At 37.6% G+C, this 20179-nt stretch overlaps 1 protein-coding gene across 3 annotated transcripts in view; it reads left to right on the forward strand.

The window, feature by feature from the left end:
- The window catches only part of LOC106073171 (uncharacterized), a 211673-nt gene that overhangs the window by 134905 nt on the left and 56589 nt on the right, over window positions 1-20179 (forward strand). For all 3 annotated transcript variants that reach the window (XM_056025960.1, XM_056025959.1, XM_056025958.1), the window contains 7 exons: window positions 3736-3807; window positions 4736-4807; window positions 10968-11048; window positions 13511-13582; window positions 13838-13909; window positions 14984-15052; window positions 17068-17133. In XM_056025960.1, the coding sequence (XP_055881935.1) occupies window positions 3736-3807; window positions 4736-4807; window positions 10968-11048; window positions 13511-13582; window positions 13838-13909; window positions 14984-15052; window positions 17068-17133 (504 nt within the window). The remainder of the gene's footprint in view (window positions 1-3735; window positions 3808-4735; window positions 4808-10967; window positions 11049-13510; window positions 13583-13837; window positions 13910-14983; window positions 15053-17067; window positions 17134-20179) is intronic.

The raw sequence follows: 20179 nt of genomic DNA on the forward strand, positions 1-20179 counted from the left end.
CTGTCAAGATCAAAGTAACCTCCCGTTTTCTACCACAGGTCTGTCAAGATCAAAGTGACCTCCCGTTTTCTACCACAGGCCTGTCAAGATCAAAGTAACCTCCCGTTTTCTACCACAGGCCTGTCAAGATCAAAGTAACCTCCCGTTTTCTACCACAGGCCTGTCAAGATCAAAGTGACCTCCCATTTTCTACCACAGGCCTGTCAAGATCAAAGTAACCTCCCGTTTTCTACCACAGGCCTGTCAAGATCAAAGTGACCTCCCATTTTCTACCACAGGCCTGTCAAGATCAAAGTGACCTCCCGTTTTCTACCACAGGCCTGTCAAGATCAAAGTGACCTCCCGTTTTCTACCACAGGCCTGTCAAGATCAAAGTGACCTCCCGTTTTCTACCACAGGCCTGTCAAGATCAAAGTGACCTCCCGTTTTCTACCACAGGCCTGTCAAGATCAAAGTGACCTCCCGTTTTCTACCACAGGCCTGTCAAGATCAAAGTGACCTCCCGTTTTCTACCACAGGCCTGTCAAGATCAAAGTGACCTCCCGTTTTCTACCACAGGCCTGTCAAGATCAAAGTGACCTCCCGTTTTCTACCACAGGCCTGTCAAGATCAAAGTGACCTCCCGTTTTCTACCACAGGACTGTCAAGATCAAAGTGACCTCACGTTTTCTACCACAGGCCTGTCAAGATCAAAGTGACCTCCCGTTTTCTACCACAGGCCTGTCAAGATCAAAGTGACCTCCCGTTTTCTACCACAGGCCTGTCAAGATCAAAGTGACCTCCCGTTTTCTACCACAGGCCTGTCAAGATCAAAGTGACCTCCCGTTTTCTACCACAGGCCTGTCAAGATCAAAGTGACCTCCCGTTTTCTACCACAGGCCTGTCAAGATCAAAGTGACCTCCCGTTTTCTACCACAGGCCTGTCAAGATCAAAGGAAACTTCCTTTTTACGACAGACGTGTGAAATCCTAATTGATCTTCCTTGTTTTACGACAGACGTGCTAAGAACCACGTGACGTTACGTTGTCTAGGACAGGCGTACCAAGACTCCACGTGATCCTGCGTTTTCTACGAGAGTCGCGCTGATACCTAGACGCTAGACATTTTAATGTTGAGTTGTTAATATGAATCATATGTCGTTAACGATATTTTGTTAGATCTGAGAAAATACAATTGAGAATGTGTCTCTAATCAAAAGAAGATGTTTTATTTACTTTTAAGGATATATTGTAAGCCTCATTGAGCTTCCACACACACACACACAATGCAAACATATAAGCTACATATTGTTATAACCATAGACATCAATAAATACAGACTGGCCGATAAAAGAGTTTTATGAAACGAAAATGTGTGACTTGCTATTTTGTGTACTTTATTATACAGCATTTATGAGCAGTATAAAAGTTAAGTATTCATGTCTATTTCAGCCACACACCTATATATATTGTAAATAAGGAGGCAGTGTAGTTTTGTTTAATCTCTAAGAATGAAGATCATGCAATTTTTCATACTTCGGAAATCCGAATACAATAGATATACATGTTTTCAAGTTACATGAAGCTACTTCCTTCGTCCAGTCTATATTTATTGATGTCTATGGGTATAACCCTGCCATGCACAGCGCCATCTAAGCTAGTGCAGAAGGTGTGCACTGTATGAGATAAAGTTCCACCCAAGTCTAGGGTTTATGAAGAGGCTGTGCTCAAGGCAGACATTGTTAAAAATATGTCCCCATGTAAATAAACATCTATAGCGTAGTGTTGCTCTCCTTAAGTTGTTACAATAAACATATCCTCTTTACATTTCCATATTGAGAAAAGGTTAAAGGTCAAATACATTTGTGTGTGTGTGTGTGTATAACGGCATTGACAAATCTACATACCTATCCACATATTCATGCACATTGTGACTTGTTGACCTCCTTCAGTCGTAGAACACTTTTTCATGTGACAGTGGAGCCCTATTTTGGAGAGACACTCCCGTCCACATATATTGCAGGTCAAGATGGATTTCACTTTAGTGGTAGAGGAGCTGGCGATTTTTCGTTTGACACGCTTTTCTTCCATAGCTGAGGCCCATGTTTTTATCACTGTCCATAGCTTTCTTGGTTACTGTCTCTCTCCATCAAATGAGGTCTAGTGCTATGTTTTCCCAAGGGTCAGTATCAATGTTTACTACTTTCAGGTCTCGCTTTATTACATCCACGTAACGGAGGTGGGGTGTCCAGTTTTTCTGGAGCCAGGCGCGAGTTGCCCGTAAAGATTGATTTTCGGGATGCGATCTCCTCCATCCGGCGAAGATGGCCTAGGCTTTAGCATTCTGACGGAATCTCTGTTGTTGTAAATATATTTTTGAATGTTTTTTTTTTCTAATGCTTGGCACACTTTTTTTAAAAATTATAAAACATTTAAGATAAAAACATATTTTTATGATAACAGGGAAATATAAAAAAAGTATTCTGCCTTCAAGTTGTTTAGCTTTAAGAATGTCAAAACAAAAAGATTATAATAAATTTTATTTTCTCTATGCACCAAGAAGCTTATTTAAAATAGAAATCTCAAAATGTGTAGAAATTGATTTTATTTTCTATAATCTGCTTAGAATTCATTGAATTATATTTTTTCCGCAAGTCTTGTCCAGAGCTAAACAACAGCATTCTTTAATATTTATTTTTTTAAATCTACCACATTACTTAGTAGTAATGGCGTGTCTGTGGAGGAAAATGATTTCAAGGCCTTTTACAAGCCTAGTTTACTTTACTGCCTAGAACAATGTTTCCCAAACTCTTTTTCTCAACGGAACACCTCGCACATTTTTAGCATTTAGCGAAACACCTTATTGGTTTTCAATCCTATGTATAAGATACGTGGGAATCGGATTTCCCGATCGATCATTGGAAAGAACAGTGACATGAAATTATTACTCTTTATCCATGTCAACTTTGCAGCTTTTGATACCACAAACATCTATTATAACAGTGTTTCCCAAAGTGGGATAGGCGTACCCCCAGTGGTAGAGGAAGATTTTAAAAGGAGTATGTGTTACGTGCGTGTAAATGTGAAACGGTGCGAATGCGTGTTGAAAGGAGAGGAGAACCAAAATGGAGAGATAGAAACGAAATAGTGTTCTAGTGTTCATGGAAATAAAATGAGTTCTAAACGAGGACATTGTTATTTTAGTGTTAATATACTGTTCAAAGAGTCTCATCTTAGAAAGGAACGTAACAAGTGGCGCCCAATCCCTCAAAAGTTTTTGGTGGGGGGGGGGTTGATTCCATCGCCCCCTCCCAACCCCACTAAATCGGCTAACATACTAGAAAAAGGGGGGGGGCGAAACAATCTAAAAATAGATTGAAATATAGATAATTAGTATATATTATTAACATAACTAATAAATTCGTTTACAAATTGTGTGATTTCTTTCCTAAAATTCGTCCGTTACCCCCTCCCTTGCCAAAGGGAGTCGGCCGAGGGGGGGGTGGACGATCGCCCCTATCGCCCCCCACCCTAGATCCGTCAGTAGTCTGAGAGTAATTGCTAATCTGATTACTGAAAGTCATAGAAGGGGTATACACGAGACATTTGACTAGGAAACATTATAGCAAGAGTTTTATTCATTAAAAAAACAACAAAAAAAACCAAGTGAACCTCTCTTGTGACATGTTTGTAAAATCTAAACCTTATGTCATATTTTTGCTCAAAATTCAATTTCTTGTTGTTTTTATTATTTCAGACATTTACAAGGGAACAAACTCACCTCCCTTCCACAGTCAATATTCCAGAAGAACGGTCTGTTACGAGAGATGTGAGTTATCGTTCGTTTTTTTGAATACACTACGGTACTTACGATGAAATGTAATATTAACCAAATCATTAAGAAAACTCCAAAATCATTGCTTTACAACGGAATAGTCATAACAATTTGGTGTTTATGGTAATTTAGTGACTCCCTCCACCTCTTTAGCAGCCTAAACTCTATGTAGGGTTGGGGGGTTGGTATAACTTGTATTTTAGTTAGCAAAATTCGGAGTACTATTTATCTGCATTAAGAGAACAATCATGTAAATACATCGATGTTGACGGTCATTGACTTGTAGCACCAAACTGCTGGTAGACAACCAAATCGCTGTGGGCGTTTTATATCTTAACCTATAAAGCATTAAACTCTGAAGCTGCAAACAAATATAAATTATTTAAAAAAAAACAACAAAGCTTATCTAAGAGAAAGAAATGCAAAATCAATAGTGCAGGAAAAAAGCTCCCTTTTTCTACATAAACAAAATTAACTAATTCCTACTAATTGATTAAATAATTGGTGGATTTTCTGATTGATTCATGTATTTCATCGAGTATGAATATTTATGCATAATTTTCACTTAATCCGAGAATTAGAAGTGAGAGAAAAAACGTGTACAAAACATAAAAAAGGGAAGAAACCCCACATCTCTCAATTATTAGCATTTCCCTTTTCGATACCAAAATAATTAATTCCCAATAATCAATCATCTATTTGGTCTTTTTTTTTAATTGTTTCATGTTTCGTTAAGTTCAAGAAATAATTGTGTAAAGTTTTTACCCGATCCGAGAATGGCTGTGAGAGAAATAACGTGAACAAAACTTGTAGCAGACAGACAGAGTGAGTTAATAGAAGCTTGGTAAAAAAAAGGATTTTTAGCAACCACCCGAAAAGTGATTGCATCCCTAAAAAATGTTTTTCATAAATAATTTCACAGTGCCTTGGACAAGAACCAGATATGGACCTTACCAAACCGGACATTTTATGGGTTGAAAAATCTCATGTACCTGTAAGTAGAGCGATGCATTTTTATAATTTTTTATATTCTTATAAGAAATATATTATCTGTTATTTCTTCTTATGCTTCATCACTTTAGTTTCAATATCTGCACATGATGTTATATAGCTGTGCGGTCACCACACGTTTATAAACTAGTAGCTAAAGGTTAACATGACCTTTTCAGTCCTTTGGGGGCAGGTGATGTAGAACTCATCTACTTCTATGGCCGACAAAAGTGTCATGTGGTCAGCACAACGACCTTTCACCTTTCTTACCCAACGTATGTCACGTGCCCAGTTAAGTTATCTATCTAATAATCTATCTATCTATCTATCTATCTATCTATCTATCTATCTATCTATCTATCTAATCTATCTATCTATCTATCTATCTATCTATCTATCTAATCTATCTAATCTACCTATCTGTCTGTCTCTGTTTTTTTTCTCTCAGTCTCTGAATATATATCTATGTCTATGTCTATATCTATGTCTACATATATATGTCTATGTCTATATCTATGTCTATATATATACCTATATCTAGGCTATATCTATGTCTATATATATACCTATATCTAGGCTATATCTATGTCTATATATATGACTATATGTATGTCTATATCTATATCTATCTCTATATCTATGTCTCTGTCTATATATATATATATATTTATATATATATATATATATGTCTATGTCTATCTCTGTCTCTCTTTCTCTCTCTCTCTCCCTCTCTCTCTCTCTCTCTCTCTCTCTCTCTCTCTCTCTCTCTCTATATATATATATATATATATATATATATATATATATATATATATTTATATGCGTGTGTGTGTGTATGTTTTATAAATAAATATTTAGATATATTCCTCAGCCTTAAATGATAAAAAAGAATAACAAATTTCATGTCCTGTCAAGCTTTTAATATCCGACAGATTAGAATATAAACCATTGATTATATATGTCTGTACTTTTCTATCAAATGGTAGGCCACATGGACAAAGTACAACTCTTGTATCTACTTTACATTTGAACAAAACAAAAAACTTTGTTGTGAGTTGTAGAACGATGTAGACAGGATTTTTGGTGTTTCACTTCAATTCTGAGATGGGATTTGACTTGTCATAGACTGGAGGTTCAATAAAAAAACAATTGGCTCTGATCAACTTACGAACTAGCCTACGCACACACACACACACACAATACAATTTCAGTGAACAAAATGTCAAGGAATTGAACAAAATGTCAAGGGATTGAGCAAAATGTCAAGGAACTGACGACATATGAACATATTGGATAGTAGACGAGGACTCTAGATTTTTGTTATCAAAGAGTTATCAATCAATGTTTTTTTTTTTGGGGGGGGGAGGTGGTCGTCAATACATCACTGATCCTTCAACTGTACACCATCTGTCGCTCCTATATTGTTCTTAACATTGTTCTGTGCTTAGGCAGGTCTCTATTTGATGACATCGCTCATTTTTACTAGTTTCCCTCTTTTTCTCCTGGTTATGTTCGCTGCAGAATCGTCATTTTATACGCCCTTGGATTATAGAGCTCCAATGGATTTAACAATGCATTATCAGAAAAGCCTAATGTTCTTATACCTTTTGGTAGTGCTCTTTATTTTTATATTTTACTCTTTGGGTGGCTGCCTGGTTCCGTCGTACTGTACGTGCTGCGGGAGATTCGGGCTAGGATGTAGAAATCTTTAATTTTGGAGGGAAATCCGAAACTTGTTAAAACAATATAAAAGTATGAGGTGTCCGGAAGTTGAACTTATTATATCTTATAAAACTTACGGACATTCCTACATTAAGATTTGTATTACGTCCGACGCTCATCTGTTGTTAAATTAAACGTTTATAGTCAAGGGGTTTATGTTGAATGGATAATGTGGCAACTGGTAGTCCTGACTGGACGATGGTTTTGTATGTTTGACGATCATTCAGAGACAACTAAAAATAGACGTTTCAGTTGGGGTACCCCGACAAAATAGCGCGGACAATAAAGCGCCGACAAAATAGCGCCGACAAAGTAGCGCCAACAAAATAGCGCCAACAAAATAACGCAGGAAAATATGTTTCAGTCATTTTGCAGGAAACACTTTAGATATCTTAAAAGATAAATATGCAAACACTAAGCAAAAATTATAATAAGCTAAAATGAATAATTTCAAAATATATCATTTATTTATATTCTAAAAGTGTACTTTGAAAACAGGCAAAAATACTTGTCAGATTTTTACACACACACACAAACTTTCACAAAGTTACATAGTAGGAAATGTCACGTAGAAATTCCATCACTGCTTGAAACAGGGGTCGCCTCTTTTCAAATCCTATTTTTAGCAAGTTATGCATTTGAAACATTGGTGAAAAAGGGAATGATATAAAACTTAAAGTACTCTCGTTCTCTGCAAATATGGCATACTATTAATATTGAAAAAGATAGTAACATCAACAAAAATGCTGCCCAGGACATACAATTACTAATAATCCAGTACTTTTATACACATCATATACAAGTCCGCGCTGTTTTGTCTTGCGCTATTTTGTCGGGAAATTACGCGCTATTTTGTAGGCGCTTTTTCATCAGCACTATTTTGTCCGCGCTATTTTGTCGGGAAATTTCGCGCTATTTTGTAGGCGCTAATTTGTCGGCACTATTTTGTCCGCGCTATTTTGTCGGGTCACCTTCAGTTGGTGATCACTTCAATGGAAACAGCGCTTCTCCATAAACATGATTGGCTTCCTGGTTGGGTGGTATGCACTTTGGACTGTCGATTTACTTTGCGAGTTTGAATCCTGTCTGACGTCATCCCCTACTATTCTGCAGTCTAGGATATGATTAACTTCATTGCCACATGAAATACTGCACTCCTCATTCATCTTCGGACTCCGTTACAAGCCTTGTTTATACATCATTTAGGATAATAAAGGCAGTTAAGGAAAAGTATCTTCGTAAGAATGAAACCAGCTAACATTCTCTTTCGCTTAATTGAGCATTTACAAATATTTTACGGTCCAGCTGAGAAACTCTCCGGTAAATCACTTTCACCACAAGTCTTCCTTCAGGCTGTAACTCATTCAGCGTAAAAAAGGTTAGAAGTGGAATATCCAACATTCTAAATTTGTCAAGTACAAAAAAAATGTCACGTTTGCCGTCAAGGTGGGGAGGGGGGGGACTTTGGATTTAGGTTAAATATTCAGATCACTAAAGTTGTAATGTCTAGTGTAGCGTGGAGATCAGTGTGTCAAGATCAAGGACTTAGATTCCACGTTGCACATTTCGAGATGATAAAATTATTCTGAACCTTTGAGTGAAAATCCACGCTAAGTATCGCGCAGCATCGTTCGTGTATCGTCTCACAAATCTTGAGAATCCCTGTGATTTCGTAATGATTTTAGTATTTTTTAGTTTAGATCTACTTTAAAGTTAGTCATTTAGTCCATGGCTTTCAATAATTACAATAATTTTGCTTAAATTCTTTTTTTCCCATAAAACTTTGAGAAAGGGAGAGTATAGAAGAGAGAGAGAGAGAGAGAGAGAGAGAGAGAGGGGGGGGGTTAATTGAATAAAAGAGAACTGAGAAAAGAGAACCATGGGAACGTATTAACTGTTTGTCTGTTTCTTTTTTTTTTTCTTCTTCTTTATCAAATAAGGTTTCATATTGTCTTTTGTTATTTGCTGTAACTCAGTAACGACTAATCTACGGTCCACGGGTCATATTCGGCCAGGGATTTTGTGGTATCCGGTCCTTCGATCATTTGGCCACAGTGCAGATTTAAGCTGCAGACTTTTTGGTTCTTTTAGGCCTTCATCATTTTTTGTGTTCTGTTTTGATAAAAGTCCATGATACGTCTGCTGGAAAAAATCTGGCCACATCTGCTGTCATTGTCTTCAAAGTCAACATTTGTATCTCTTGGTCTGTCACAGATGTCTCACTCTCTCTCTCCTAACGTTCTGCATTCCTCAACCTTTCTCTCTCTCTCTCTCTCTCTCTCTTCCTAACTTTCTGTCTTCCTCAATCTTTTCTCTCTCTCTCTTTCTCTCTCTCTTGTTTTCCTTTCTCCCTCTTCCTCTTTTCTTTCCTTCTTTCTTTCCTTCTGTAGTCAAGAAGACAAGACGAACACGTGACTAAACGCTTGACCGGACTAGCACGTGACTAATCGCTTGACCAGACTAATCGAGTCCAACAGCGTATCAGGGAGAAACAAAATCACAGATTAAAGAGCCGACCATCGCCTAACTATGACAGAAGCGCTTATTGAATTCAGCTTGGTCGATACCTCTTCATATGTCTGTCTGTCTCTCCCTTTGTCTCCTTTTGTGTGTGTGTGTGTAGGGGGGGAACAGTGAGTCTGATCAGATTAATGTAATCACCACATGAGTTAATAATTAAGGGGTAGAAGTGAAAAGTAATGGTGTAGTTAGAGTTTGTTCCCTTTCATATGGAAGTAAACTTGACACATTGTTACTGAGTGATTATATTCACGAATAGTGATGAATTCACTTTTATTGATTCCAATTCTAAGAGCTGGAATCATTGAATGCTAAAAAAAATGAAGGAGCCTATGATATTGCGGTTAGCCGGATGTGTTTGTTTGGGGTGGGGGGGGGGATGACAATCTTTAAAAGTGTGGTGGCTTGAAGACTTGAATCTATCTTTTACTTTGAAGGGCAGGTGAAACCTTCGTTAATCGTGCGGACCCTTTGAGCAATCTGCAATCGTGAGGAAGCCATGACAGTACCGTTAACCAGCTGAAGTCCACTCCACCACAACGCAAGGGAATAGTGGACATTAACGTTACTCGGGGGGGGGGGGGGGGAGAGTAAGGAAGATATTATTGAAAATCGCTGGATTTTGGAAGAAGGGGGGAGGACAATGGTATTGTCTTCTCTTGTTTTTCCTCCCATATGCGCTGGAGATAAACAAAGAATTAACTTTTGAAACACAAAGTTTTTCAAACCCCAACACGTATATATATATATAGCTCCTCCTTCGTGATCGAAAATGAACACATTTCTCATTTCCTATGGTCTCGCTTTAAAAAACCAGCCGCATACGTGGCATGGGTAGGTTTGGTCAGTTGAAGATAGGCCTGCTTCATCTCTCAGCTTTTTGTTGGTTCGGCGCTCTTTCACGCTGGCCATTCTTCTTGCTTCGAACCTCGAGACTCTGAGACTCACAGCTTCACGCCATGAGGAGCGATCGAGAGCTGGTGCTTCCCAGCCGTGAATGTCACTATCACTATAACACGTGGATGTATAGCTAATGTACATCCTTCTGGTCCCTGCTAACTACGAGGTAACAAAATACACCAGAGGACTGAGATTCGGACATAGGACCAATATAATATTTAGCCAATAACAAGTAATAGTTGATAGAAGACAATCCCTCTTGCAGTCATAGGAAAACCAGGACGTCGACAGTAGAGGCATATTGAGCACCACGTGCGTCCGGGGCAAGAAACTTTATTGCCCCCCCCCCCTTTTCCCTTCCATTTTCCATCAACATCACATAGAATAAATAAAAAGTATTTAATAATAGTATGGTACAAATAACCTTAGAATGAATTACCTAACTGAAATATCTATCTCTCTGCGTGTGACGCCCCCCCCCCGAAAGTGGCGCCCGGGGCACCGTGCACCCTCCTTCCCCCTCATTACGGCTCTGGTAGACAGTTCTCACATTTTTTTTTCAGTCCTTCTTCATGAGGACTTCACGTAGAGGTCATGACCCCTTGTTAGATAACCTCATAAGACATTCACCAGACCATTTTTGACCTGTGGGTCATTTAAGTTTCCTACATCTATGTCACGGACAACGTCATAACAAAAAATAAATCCTAGACTCCAATGGAATCACTACTTTATGGCTTCAATATGCTCTAAGTTCACTTGTTTCGAGTGAGGCCAGTTCGTATAACGTCATGGGCAGGATATACCTAGCAGGCCGTAGTTTGGACACCACTGCACCAGATCATTAATGAAACGCAATAAGAATGTGTGCAACTCTGCCCTCAAAGATCAACACTATTAACTATCAGTTACAAATTGTCCGCTATTACACGGTTGGGTTCTACCTATAAATATAAAAATGTATAACATGGCCGCAATGTCTGAATTGTTATAGTGATTTATTGGAATGGTTTTTATTTCAGATATTTATCCAACAATAACTTGACTGACCAACTGTATGTCCATCATGGTGTATTCACTGGATTATCTGGACTAGCATATTTGTAAGTAAAACTGGTGAACAGCGTTTGGATATAAGATTAGTGGAATAATAATAATAATAATAAAAATACTAATAATAACCTTTTTATCCTGGAGAAAATACATTTTAATAACTATTAGGCCTAATGTTACATCAACTGTGGGACTATGGAATCTTCGCGTCTGTCCGTTTTTTTGAGATCGTTGATTTGTAACGTCGATATAGTTTCAATCAGGGCTGGCCTTAGGCATTGGTAAACTAGGCACCCGCCTATGGCCTCCCATTGGTGGGGGCCTCGCAAAGGACGAAAAACATTTATTTAGACCAGAAATAACGACACTTGCACCCAGTGTTATTGTTGGAATGCGCAAGGTTTTAAATAAATTGCGTCATTTTTTTTTTCACTTTTTTTTTTTTAATTTTCTATTTCATGTGGAGCCACCAAACTCACTTGGCCCAGGGCATCCAATGATAAAAAGCCGGCCCTGTTTCAAGTTATTACAATAATATGCATTTCTTTAATAATAAAATAACACATCCACATGGACATTACTAAATGTCCATGAAGTAGATGATATAGTAGGGTAAAGTAATTAAACAAAGTTACAATTAATCATTTAGTGTCATTAGCTGTAGTTATTTTATTCAATTAACAATATGCTTAAAAATGTGTTGATTTTAATTATAAATACTGACACTATAAGTGATTTTACTGTTTGAACAGTAAATAAGTTGGGAACTCCGAGCTTCCATAGAAACTAAAGACAGTTCCTTTCGAAAGAATCCCAACATCAAGGACTTCGATTGTGTCTACAATAAAAGACAATAGTCAACCTAGTAATCGTCAAGTTTGCACAATTTCTGAACATATTACAATGAATAGTGTCAATGATCATGAGCTATATACAATTTCTCAATAACCTTGACTGTTCAACAGTATTACATGGTCTGGATGTGGATGCGTTAACCTGTTTGTCTTGTGTGTTAGCGTAAGTGAAAGTAAAATCTGAATAAACCACAGTAAAAAAAAAAAGTAAATACAGTAACATTATTTTTGTTGATCTTACATCCCACATGACCACTAGCTGTCACTCATTTCACGTGACCAGATGTAGACTTCTGTTACTGACGTTTCCGGTGATCATTTAGATTGACGTCATCTTCCTATTTTACCAATGGATTTCTAGATTTGACCGACATCAATAAACGTTGGAAAAAACAAAAAAACTACTGGACAACATTTTTTTTTCGTCATTTCTGATAATTCTGTGCTAATATGAAAAAGGACAGAAATCGGTGATCTGTGATTAGATTAAAAAGTCTTTTGATAATTTGTTTTAAGAAATTGAAACCTTGACTTCATTTGTTGAAGCTGCATCGCTCGAAGAAAATGAACTATTTTAAATTTGTTTTGTGTACTGCAGGCGACCCTTTCATGCTTATAGCACGCTCACTGCATCCTGACCCAATTCGGGCACCAAAATAATTCTGTTTGTGTCAGGGGCGGACTGGCTATATGGGCAAACGGGCAAATGCCCGGTGGGCCGGTACCAAATGGGCCGGTCTGGTCGCGACCAAAGGAAAAAAAAATTCAATGCAAACAAATTTTTAAAAAAAGTGACACCCAATTGTGGGCCGGTTTATATGGTGATGCCCGGGCCGATTTTGATACCCAGTCCGTCCCTGGTTTGTGTCATTAAATCTACTGGAAGAGAAAATCATAAGCACTGTATGGAAAACACAATCATAAATGTTTGTAAAATGTTTTACATGTTTCGGATGTTCCTTCAGAGTTGAAGATAGTTAACTTCCTAGTCCAAACCTCCCGCAGGACGACGGGGGATGGGAGCGGGCAGGGTTTGAACCCGGGACCATCGATAAATCCAAACGACAGTCCAGCGCTCAAACCGCACAACCAGGCAGCCATGTAAAGTGAAATAGTGGCACAGTCACTAAAAAAAATTACAGAAATTATCCCATTCTGAACAAAACTTTTTACCATAAATAAAACTCCACGATTACTCCAATAAACTTGCAAATATAGCCTACTCAATCACTAAATACAGTTCAACTATCTAATATAAACATTTCATGTGTAACTTTAGAGGGAGCCTGGTGTGGTGGTATATCTTTATTTTTTACTTTATAAATCTTTATTTGGTGTCATGCACAAATCGTAAGACAAATTTCCTTATGGACAATTAAGATTATCAGTATTAATATTATTATTATGTATCAATTATATATATATGCCCAACCTGCGATCGCAGCTGTGTATCAAGGGTTGGCCTCTTTAGTCACACAAGAAGTTGCAAAGGGAAAAGATCGTCTCTGGAGACGTAAAATGCCACAGGTGTATCATATAGATATCAGTAAACTCACTCAATCGTTTTACTGACTCGCTGGTATTATACAACTCTACATCACTAGGAAACTTGTCTACTAGTGACTTTAAATAAAATAGCCGTTTGACTATTTCTCCAGGAATTTGAAAAATTGTCGGATTACTGAGCTACACGTGGACACGCTTGGTTCGATGACATCTCTAAAGACACTGTGAGTTGACATCTTTGCCATCTGTGTACTATGATTGTCACTATGTGTTAGGGTGTATTTTGTAACTCATTTTTATATGTTATATAAAGAATAATTGAATAAAGTATTCCGCCATGACAGATAAATGAATAAAACATTTTTTAAAAATATTATGAAAAAAAAAATCAACAGAATAAATTATTTTTGAATTTATTTTATTAAAGAAAAAAAAACATAAATGGTTATGTTTGCATATCATACTTTTTCTATTTTTAGCGTTCTGGCTAATAATAATTTGACGACAATTCCTGGAGGAGCTTTTCAAAATCTGCATCAACTGAAATATTTGTAAGTTCATTTTATGTCACGACTTTCTAAAAATACCCTCGCAGGCTGCGACTGGGGAGATTGTGTGGTCACCGCTGCTGACCATTCAAACGTTTTTAGCTGCCCTTTGGGAATTTCGGAAAGATAAACTGATTCGAGCTTTGACATGATCCATCCAACCTTTTCTTTTCAATGAGTTATCTTTCTATCAAGCTATATATCAACTCGCTATCAAATAATTAACTGATTTATCAGTTCGTTGTGATTAATTAACTTTGCGTTATATGGAGAATGCACTAGGTTAACAGGAGATAAACCTTGCGATAGTAAGAGATATGGCTGCTCTTGAACGGTGCCTTCTTCCCCAAGCGCGAATTGTCAACTTTGCAAGATAGCAGACGCGTTAAAGTCGTAAGTCCAGGGGAGTAACCTACGCAACTGTGTACAGTTATGACTGAGTAAAATTGTTGATAAAATGTCACTCCGTATACGCCTTTTTAAAAAAATTCTTTTTAATATTAAACTTTTTTTTTTTTAAATTCTTTTTAATATAAAAAAAAATTTTGTGGGTTGGGGGGGGGGGGTAAATTGAGAACTGTTCCTTGTTGAATAGTTTTTAGCAAGTGTGTCTGATCACATCACGTGACCATACCACTTCAAGATCATACATTGCTCTTTGCCAACTTTAAGAGCTAGACCTAGACTCGTAGAGTTGCCAAACTCAAAATTGAACATCTATAATAAGGCAATGTCTTCGATTCCGAATATTAAAGATGATTGCACGAACCTAATTGTGATCTACATATTTTTCCCCACGGATGCAGACAAAGGCGTTACCCTCCTGTGGTCTATTTAAGTTTTTTTTTTTTACATCTTCTGCGCCTGTCTTCTACAAGCGCTTTTCTTCGGGCCTCAAATGTGTATCCCGCGGCCTTAGTGAGAGCTCTCCAACTGTCTCTGTCAAATTCCATCTTCTGCCAGCTACTCTCCTCCATGCCAGTGAGGGCAAAATGGCGCAGGAGTTAATCTTTATAGCGCACCTTTGTAACTATGTTTCACGCAACTAATATCTTGCTATGAATTTCATTTCTCTAGACATTTAGACAACAATCAACTTGTCTCAGTATCAAGCTCCTGGCAGCTACCGGCGTCTCTGAAGTCATTGTAAGTAATGCCTTTATCTTATATTTTAGAATGTATTTTTCATTAGAACTACAGAATAGTAGACAGTAATCTCCATGGCTTGGAGAACTGATAAGTTCAAAGTTCATTGCACTATAATTAATACGGGTCAGAGTTTTAGCATTCAAATGTATAGAAAACTCTCACCGAACTAATATATACAGCTACACTATTACGTCTTTCACACTGTATACGGTATTACAGGAATTGATCTAATGTCCCTGGTTGACAAACTTATCTGCTGCTTGCCAGAAGTTCGGCTTAAATATTAGTCAAAGCAAGACTAAGATACTAGTTCCGAACACACATACTGCAGCTCAAGTAAACATTAATGGCCAACCACTAAAAATTGTTGATCACTTTTGTTATCTTGGCTCCATCATATCCAACAATGCTATACTGGATAAATACATTAACAACAGGATAGTCAAAGCAATGGGCACCATGTCACGGTTGTAGAAAAGAGTGTGGGACAACATATTGCTGACTAACAATACTAAAGCCTTAGTCTACCAGACCTGTGTGATGAGCACTTTGCTATACGGAAGTAAAACCTGGTCAACTTACTCATGGCAGGATAAAAAAGCTGAATGTCTTCCACCTCTGATGCCTAAGGCGGATCTTCAAAATAAGTTGGTAAGATAAAATAATCAATGAGGAAGTGCTACGAAGAGCAGGGTGCTAGGACACCCGCTCTGTTATCAGCAGCAGACGTCTCGGCTGGCTTGGCCACGTTCGTAGAATGCCAGTAGGTCGACTTCCACAGGACATTCTGTATGGCGATCTAATAGAAGGCAGGAGAGCCGCTGGTCGCCCACTTTTACGTTATACGGATGTATGCGAACGCGACATGAAGCTCTTCAAAATCGACACTATGAGCTGGGGAAAAGTAGCACTGGATAGATTCACATGGAGAGAGAGAGTATAAAGGAAAGGTCCCGGATTGCAGATGTCATACACAACAGAACCAGAAAGAAGGGTGAAAATGCAACGGCGCCTGGTGATGACCTATGCCCAACCTGCGACCGCAGCTGTGTATCAAGGATTGGCCTCTTCAGTCACACAAGAAGTTGCAAAGGGAAAATATCGTCTCTCGAGACGTAAAATGCCACAGAAGATCTAATGTACTAATGTGGGTAACCTCAGGTAGATCAGCGAGATTGAAAGCTTGGTGAAGTGTTGTTGTTTTTTTTTACTGTTAAGTCTCTTCGTTACATTTTTTCCATCATTCTCCGTGGCCTTCTATTCAGCCCTAGTGTCTGGGATTTTCTGGGTATAATTGTTCAATGAGCTGGGGTTTATAATTTTAGGTCGCTGCCAAACATGGATGAATAAAAAAACTGTTGGCTCGTGATGTAGCAATTTTCATACACGAATTTAAAAAAAAAACAGCAACATTTCACGGAAACGTTTCACATGTCACAGATCCTCCAGATCTTATTAGAGCGAAGATCGCAATTTCAAAAGAGCTTTTTTGTTTAAATGTTCAGCTTAGTCACGTCATAAGGTCGTGGTGATCTTCTTATTTTCTAGTTTGAAACTTTCTTTTCAAATACTACGGTTGTTATATCATTTGCGTATCTGTGTAAGTTCCGTAGGGCTAGTCGTTCATAATACTTGAGTTTAAATGTATTGGATCTACATCGTTGGTTCTCCAAGTCATGGACTAGCGTCACCAACCTCATGTACTAATGTAGTTATTTTTTTAAATAACGAATTATTGTATGTGCTTAATTTAATTTGGACTTTTTCCACGTCATTTTAACCTTTGAATAATGAATTTTTAAAATAAAATTAAAACATGGAATCGGTCTAAAAATAGAAGCGAAACGAAGTGGCAATGTGTTTTTTTTTTGTTTCTTTTGTTTGTTTTTTTCAACTAAGACAAAATTGTGTATTATTGTTATTTGATGATGGCCAAAAGTGCACATAATCCTGTAGAGTTTAGAGTGTTGGTGTTATGTATTAATGTCACGTGATCATGTTTTCTCTGACAGGTATTTGTCGGATAACCAAATTATTCACATAGATGACTCAATCATCGCATTAGATCTCACATTTTTGTAAGTAAACTCAAGTCTTATATAGTGTACACAAGTGCTAGCACTTCTTTATATATATATTATATATATATATGGCGAGCGCAGTGGCTGAGTGGTTAATCACTTGACTTTCGAACCTGGAGTCCTGGATCGAATATCAGTGAAGACTGGGATTTTGATTTTCGGGATTTTCAGGGCTCCCCTGAGTCCACCCAACTCTAATGGGGTACTTGACTTAAATTGGTGAAGGTAAAGGCGGTTAGTCGTTGTGATGGTCACGTGACACCCTGCTCGTTAACCATTGGCCATAGAAATATATGACCTTAACATCATAAATCGCGAGATCTGAAAGGGAAACTTTACTATGAAAACGTATCGTGAGTGTAAATGGTCTGCATGGGGCAGAACTGACCTGTACTGTAGCAGCCAGTCCGTAACATCAGTGCAGCGTCGTTTAAGTCCCAGTCTTCCAAGCACGTTATGACGTCATTCAGATCACTCTTCACTCCAACAATGATTCAAAGATAACCAGAATAGACTTATGTCTTTATTCCCACACTATTTATTGGGCATCTTATATATCTTTATAATAGTTCACAAATCCTTTTTTTTTTATTTCCCCTCTTGGCGCCATGTGAAAACCCAGACAGTAGAGCAATTAGTATGGTTCGATACACCATACATCAGACTCAATGTCTGGGCCAGGCAGCTAGTCCCGTCAGCGGTCCACAGTTTGCTAGTTAGCAAGAAATATTTTGTTTTTTTTTACTTATTGACGTCTTCACCTAGTTTAGGGGACACTTTTTGGTTCAAAGTCTTTAAACTGTGTTTGGGAATGTCTCAGAAGATGCCAACAGATATAAACAGATATAAACCTGCTAGGGTTAGTTTTGTTATAAAGAAGTCAGTGACGAGATCCATACTAGTATATTCTGTTGTTTTTCTTTAGGAATATATAGTAATGGAGACTAGGAATGGCTTGTAGTGGTTGTTTCTTGTCTACGGCTCAGCGGCCCGCTTGATTGAGCTAACTCATGAGTTGACACTTTGAACATTGTTAAAACAAGTAAAAATAAAATTTAAAAATAAAATGCACGCCAGGCTGGCAATTCACTTCATTCATAAAATATTTTTTTTGGCTTTTTTTTTTATAGTGGTTTTTTTTTTTCGGAAGATCTACTTTTGGTTTTAAGCGCATAAAATAAATGCATGTTAATCGCCCTAGTGACGACCAAATTGTTAAGTACTATTTATCACTGCATGGAATCAAATATGCTAATTTTAATTTTCTAGTTTCTTGATCAAGCCTTAGTATTATTGACACGACAGTTTTGTTATACTCTTTGAAATAGTTGGTCATTTTAAATCAAAAATTGAGCTAGTATTGAGTTTATACTTCAATTCAAAGGAAACTTTGGGTCCCATTGTGACCGACTCTAGATTTCATTTCGTTTATAAGACTAAGACTTTGAAAAGTGACTCATAAAAAAAAAAAAAAGCTTGAGAACCGTTGGTCTATAAGACATCACTGTCAACTTGGCCAGATGCTGAACACAAGACTGTATTTATGTGTTGTGATCTTAGCCTAGAGATTGTTGTTTATTATCTTTGGCTTACGTCAAGACATCAAGACATCAGAGCTTTATTTCAGGAGGGTATGGAATGTTTATATAGGGAGAAAAAGCAACAGATTATTGAGAAAAAAACAACATCACATGAGGTTTACTGCTCGCTGTTTGTAAAGAGCTTGACTTCTGATTGAGTCCCTAAGTAAACCCAGGGAAGAGGGGAGGGTGGGGGAGTAATTGCGATTTAAAGTTATTTTCAACACACGACTGTTCTAGTACCTCTCTAGCAACTAAAGTTAAAAAAGAGTTAAGTTCCCCTTTCAGACCTTGCGATCTTTAGGGCAGATGATGTAAGGGTCATCTGTTTCTATGGCCCAAGGTTAAAGAGGGTGTCATGTAGCCAGCACAACGACCAACTGCCTTTACTTTCCCCCAACTAATGTCAGGTACCCATTAGAGCTGGGTGAACTCAGAGGCGCCCAAAAATCTCGAAATTAAAAATCCCAGTCTTCACCAGGACTAACACGGGACCCCCGGTTCAGAAGCCAAGAGCTTTCCACTCAGCCACCAGGGACTAATCACTTTTTAGCTAGATTTATTTTAGATACATTAGTACTTAATCAAAGGTGGGGAATAAATACAATGTGCTGAAAGAACTTATAATTTTTCAAAAATTGTTGAATATTGTATGTATTTTATTTTATATATCTAAAAGATTAATGCTAATATATATTATATATATTAGTCTTATATACACACTCATGTGGTTGAACAGCAGGGAAAAAAAATAACCGTAATTTTCAAATCTTCCCCGAGGATGCAATCAAGCATCGGAAGTTACTGATTGCGACCTAACTGTTGCTATTCTAGATAGTTTCTCCCTCTCCCTCTCTCTCCCTCTCTCTCTCTGCATATTTCTCTCCCTTCCCCCTCTCCCATGACAGCACGCAGAGCGATTGTCTGCCCAATCGTCCAGTTAACTGTGTCAGTTTCAAATAGTTGAAATGTCTCGACAAAAAAAATATTTGTTGAAGTTTTGTTTTTGTAGCAGTTTGTCGTTTTTTTTTCTTGCGAAATTAACATCTCCCTACAAACCTAAAAACATCTTTCTCCCTAAAACAAAACAACATCTTTCTCCCTAAAACAAAACAACATCTTTCTCCCTAAAACAAAACAACATCTTTCTCCCTAAAACAAAACAACATCCTTCTCCCTTAAAAACATCGTTCTCCCTAAAAAAAACATCTTTCTCTCTAAAAACATCTTTCTCCCTAAAACAAAACAACATCCTTCTCCCTTAAAAACATCTTTCTCCTTAAAACAAATCAACATCTTTCTCCCTAAAAAAACATCTTTCTCCCTTAAAAACATCGTTCTCCCTAAAAAAAACATCTTTCTCTCTAAAAAACATCTTTCTCCCTAAAACAAAACAACATCTTTCTCCCTAAAACAAAACAACATCCTTCTCCCTTAAAAACATCTTTCTCCTTAAAACAAAT

This window comes from Biomphalaria glabrata, chromosome 4, assembly GCF_947242115.1.
Source record: "Biomphalaria glabrata chromosome 4, xgBioGlab47.1, whole genome shotgun sequence".
NCBI classification, from domain to species: Eukaryota; Metazoa; Mollusca; class Gastropoda; family Planorbidae; genus Biomphalaria; species Biomphalaria glabrata.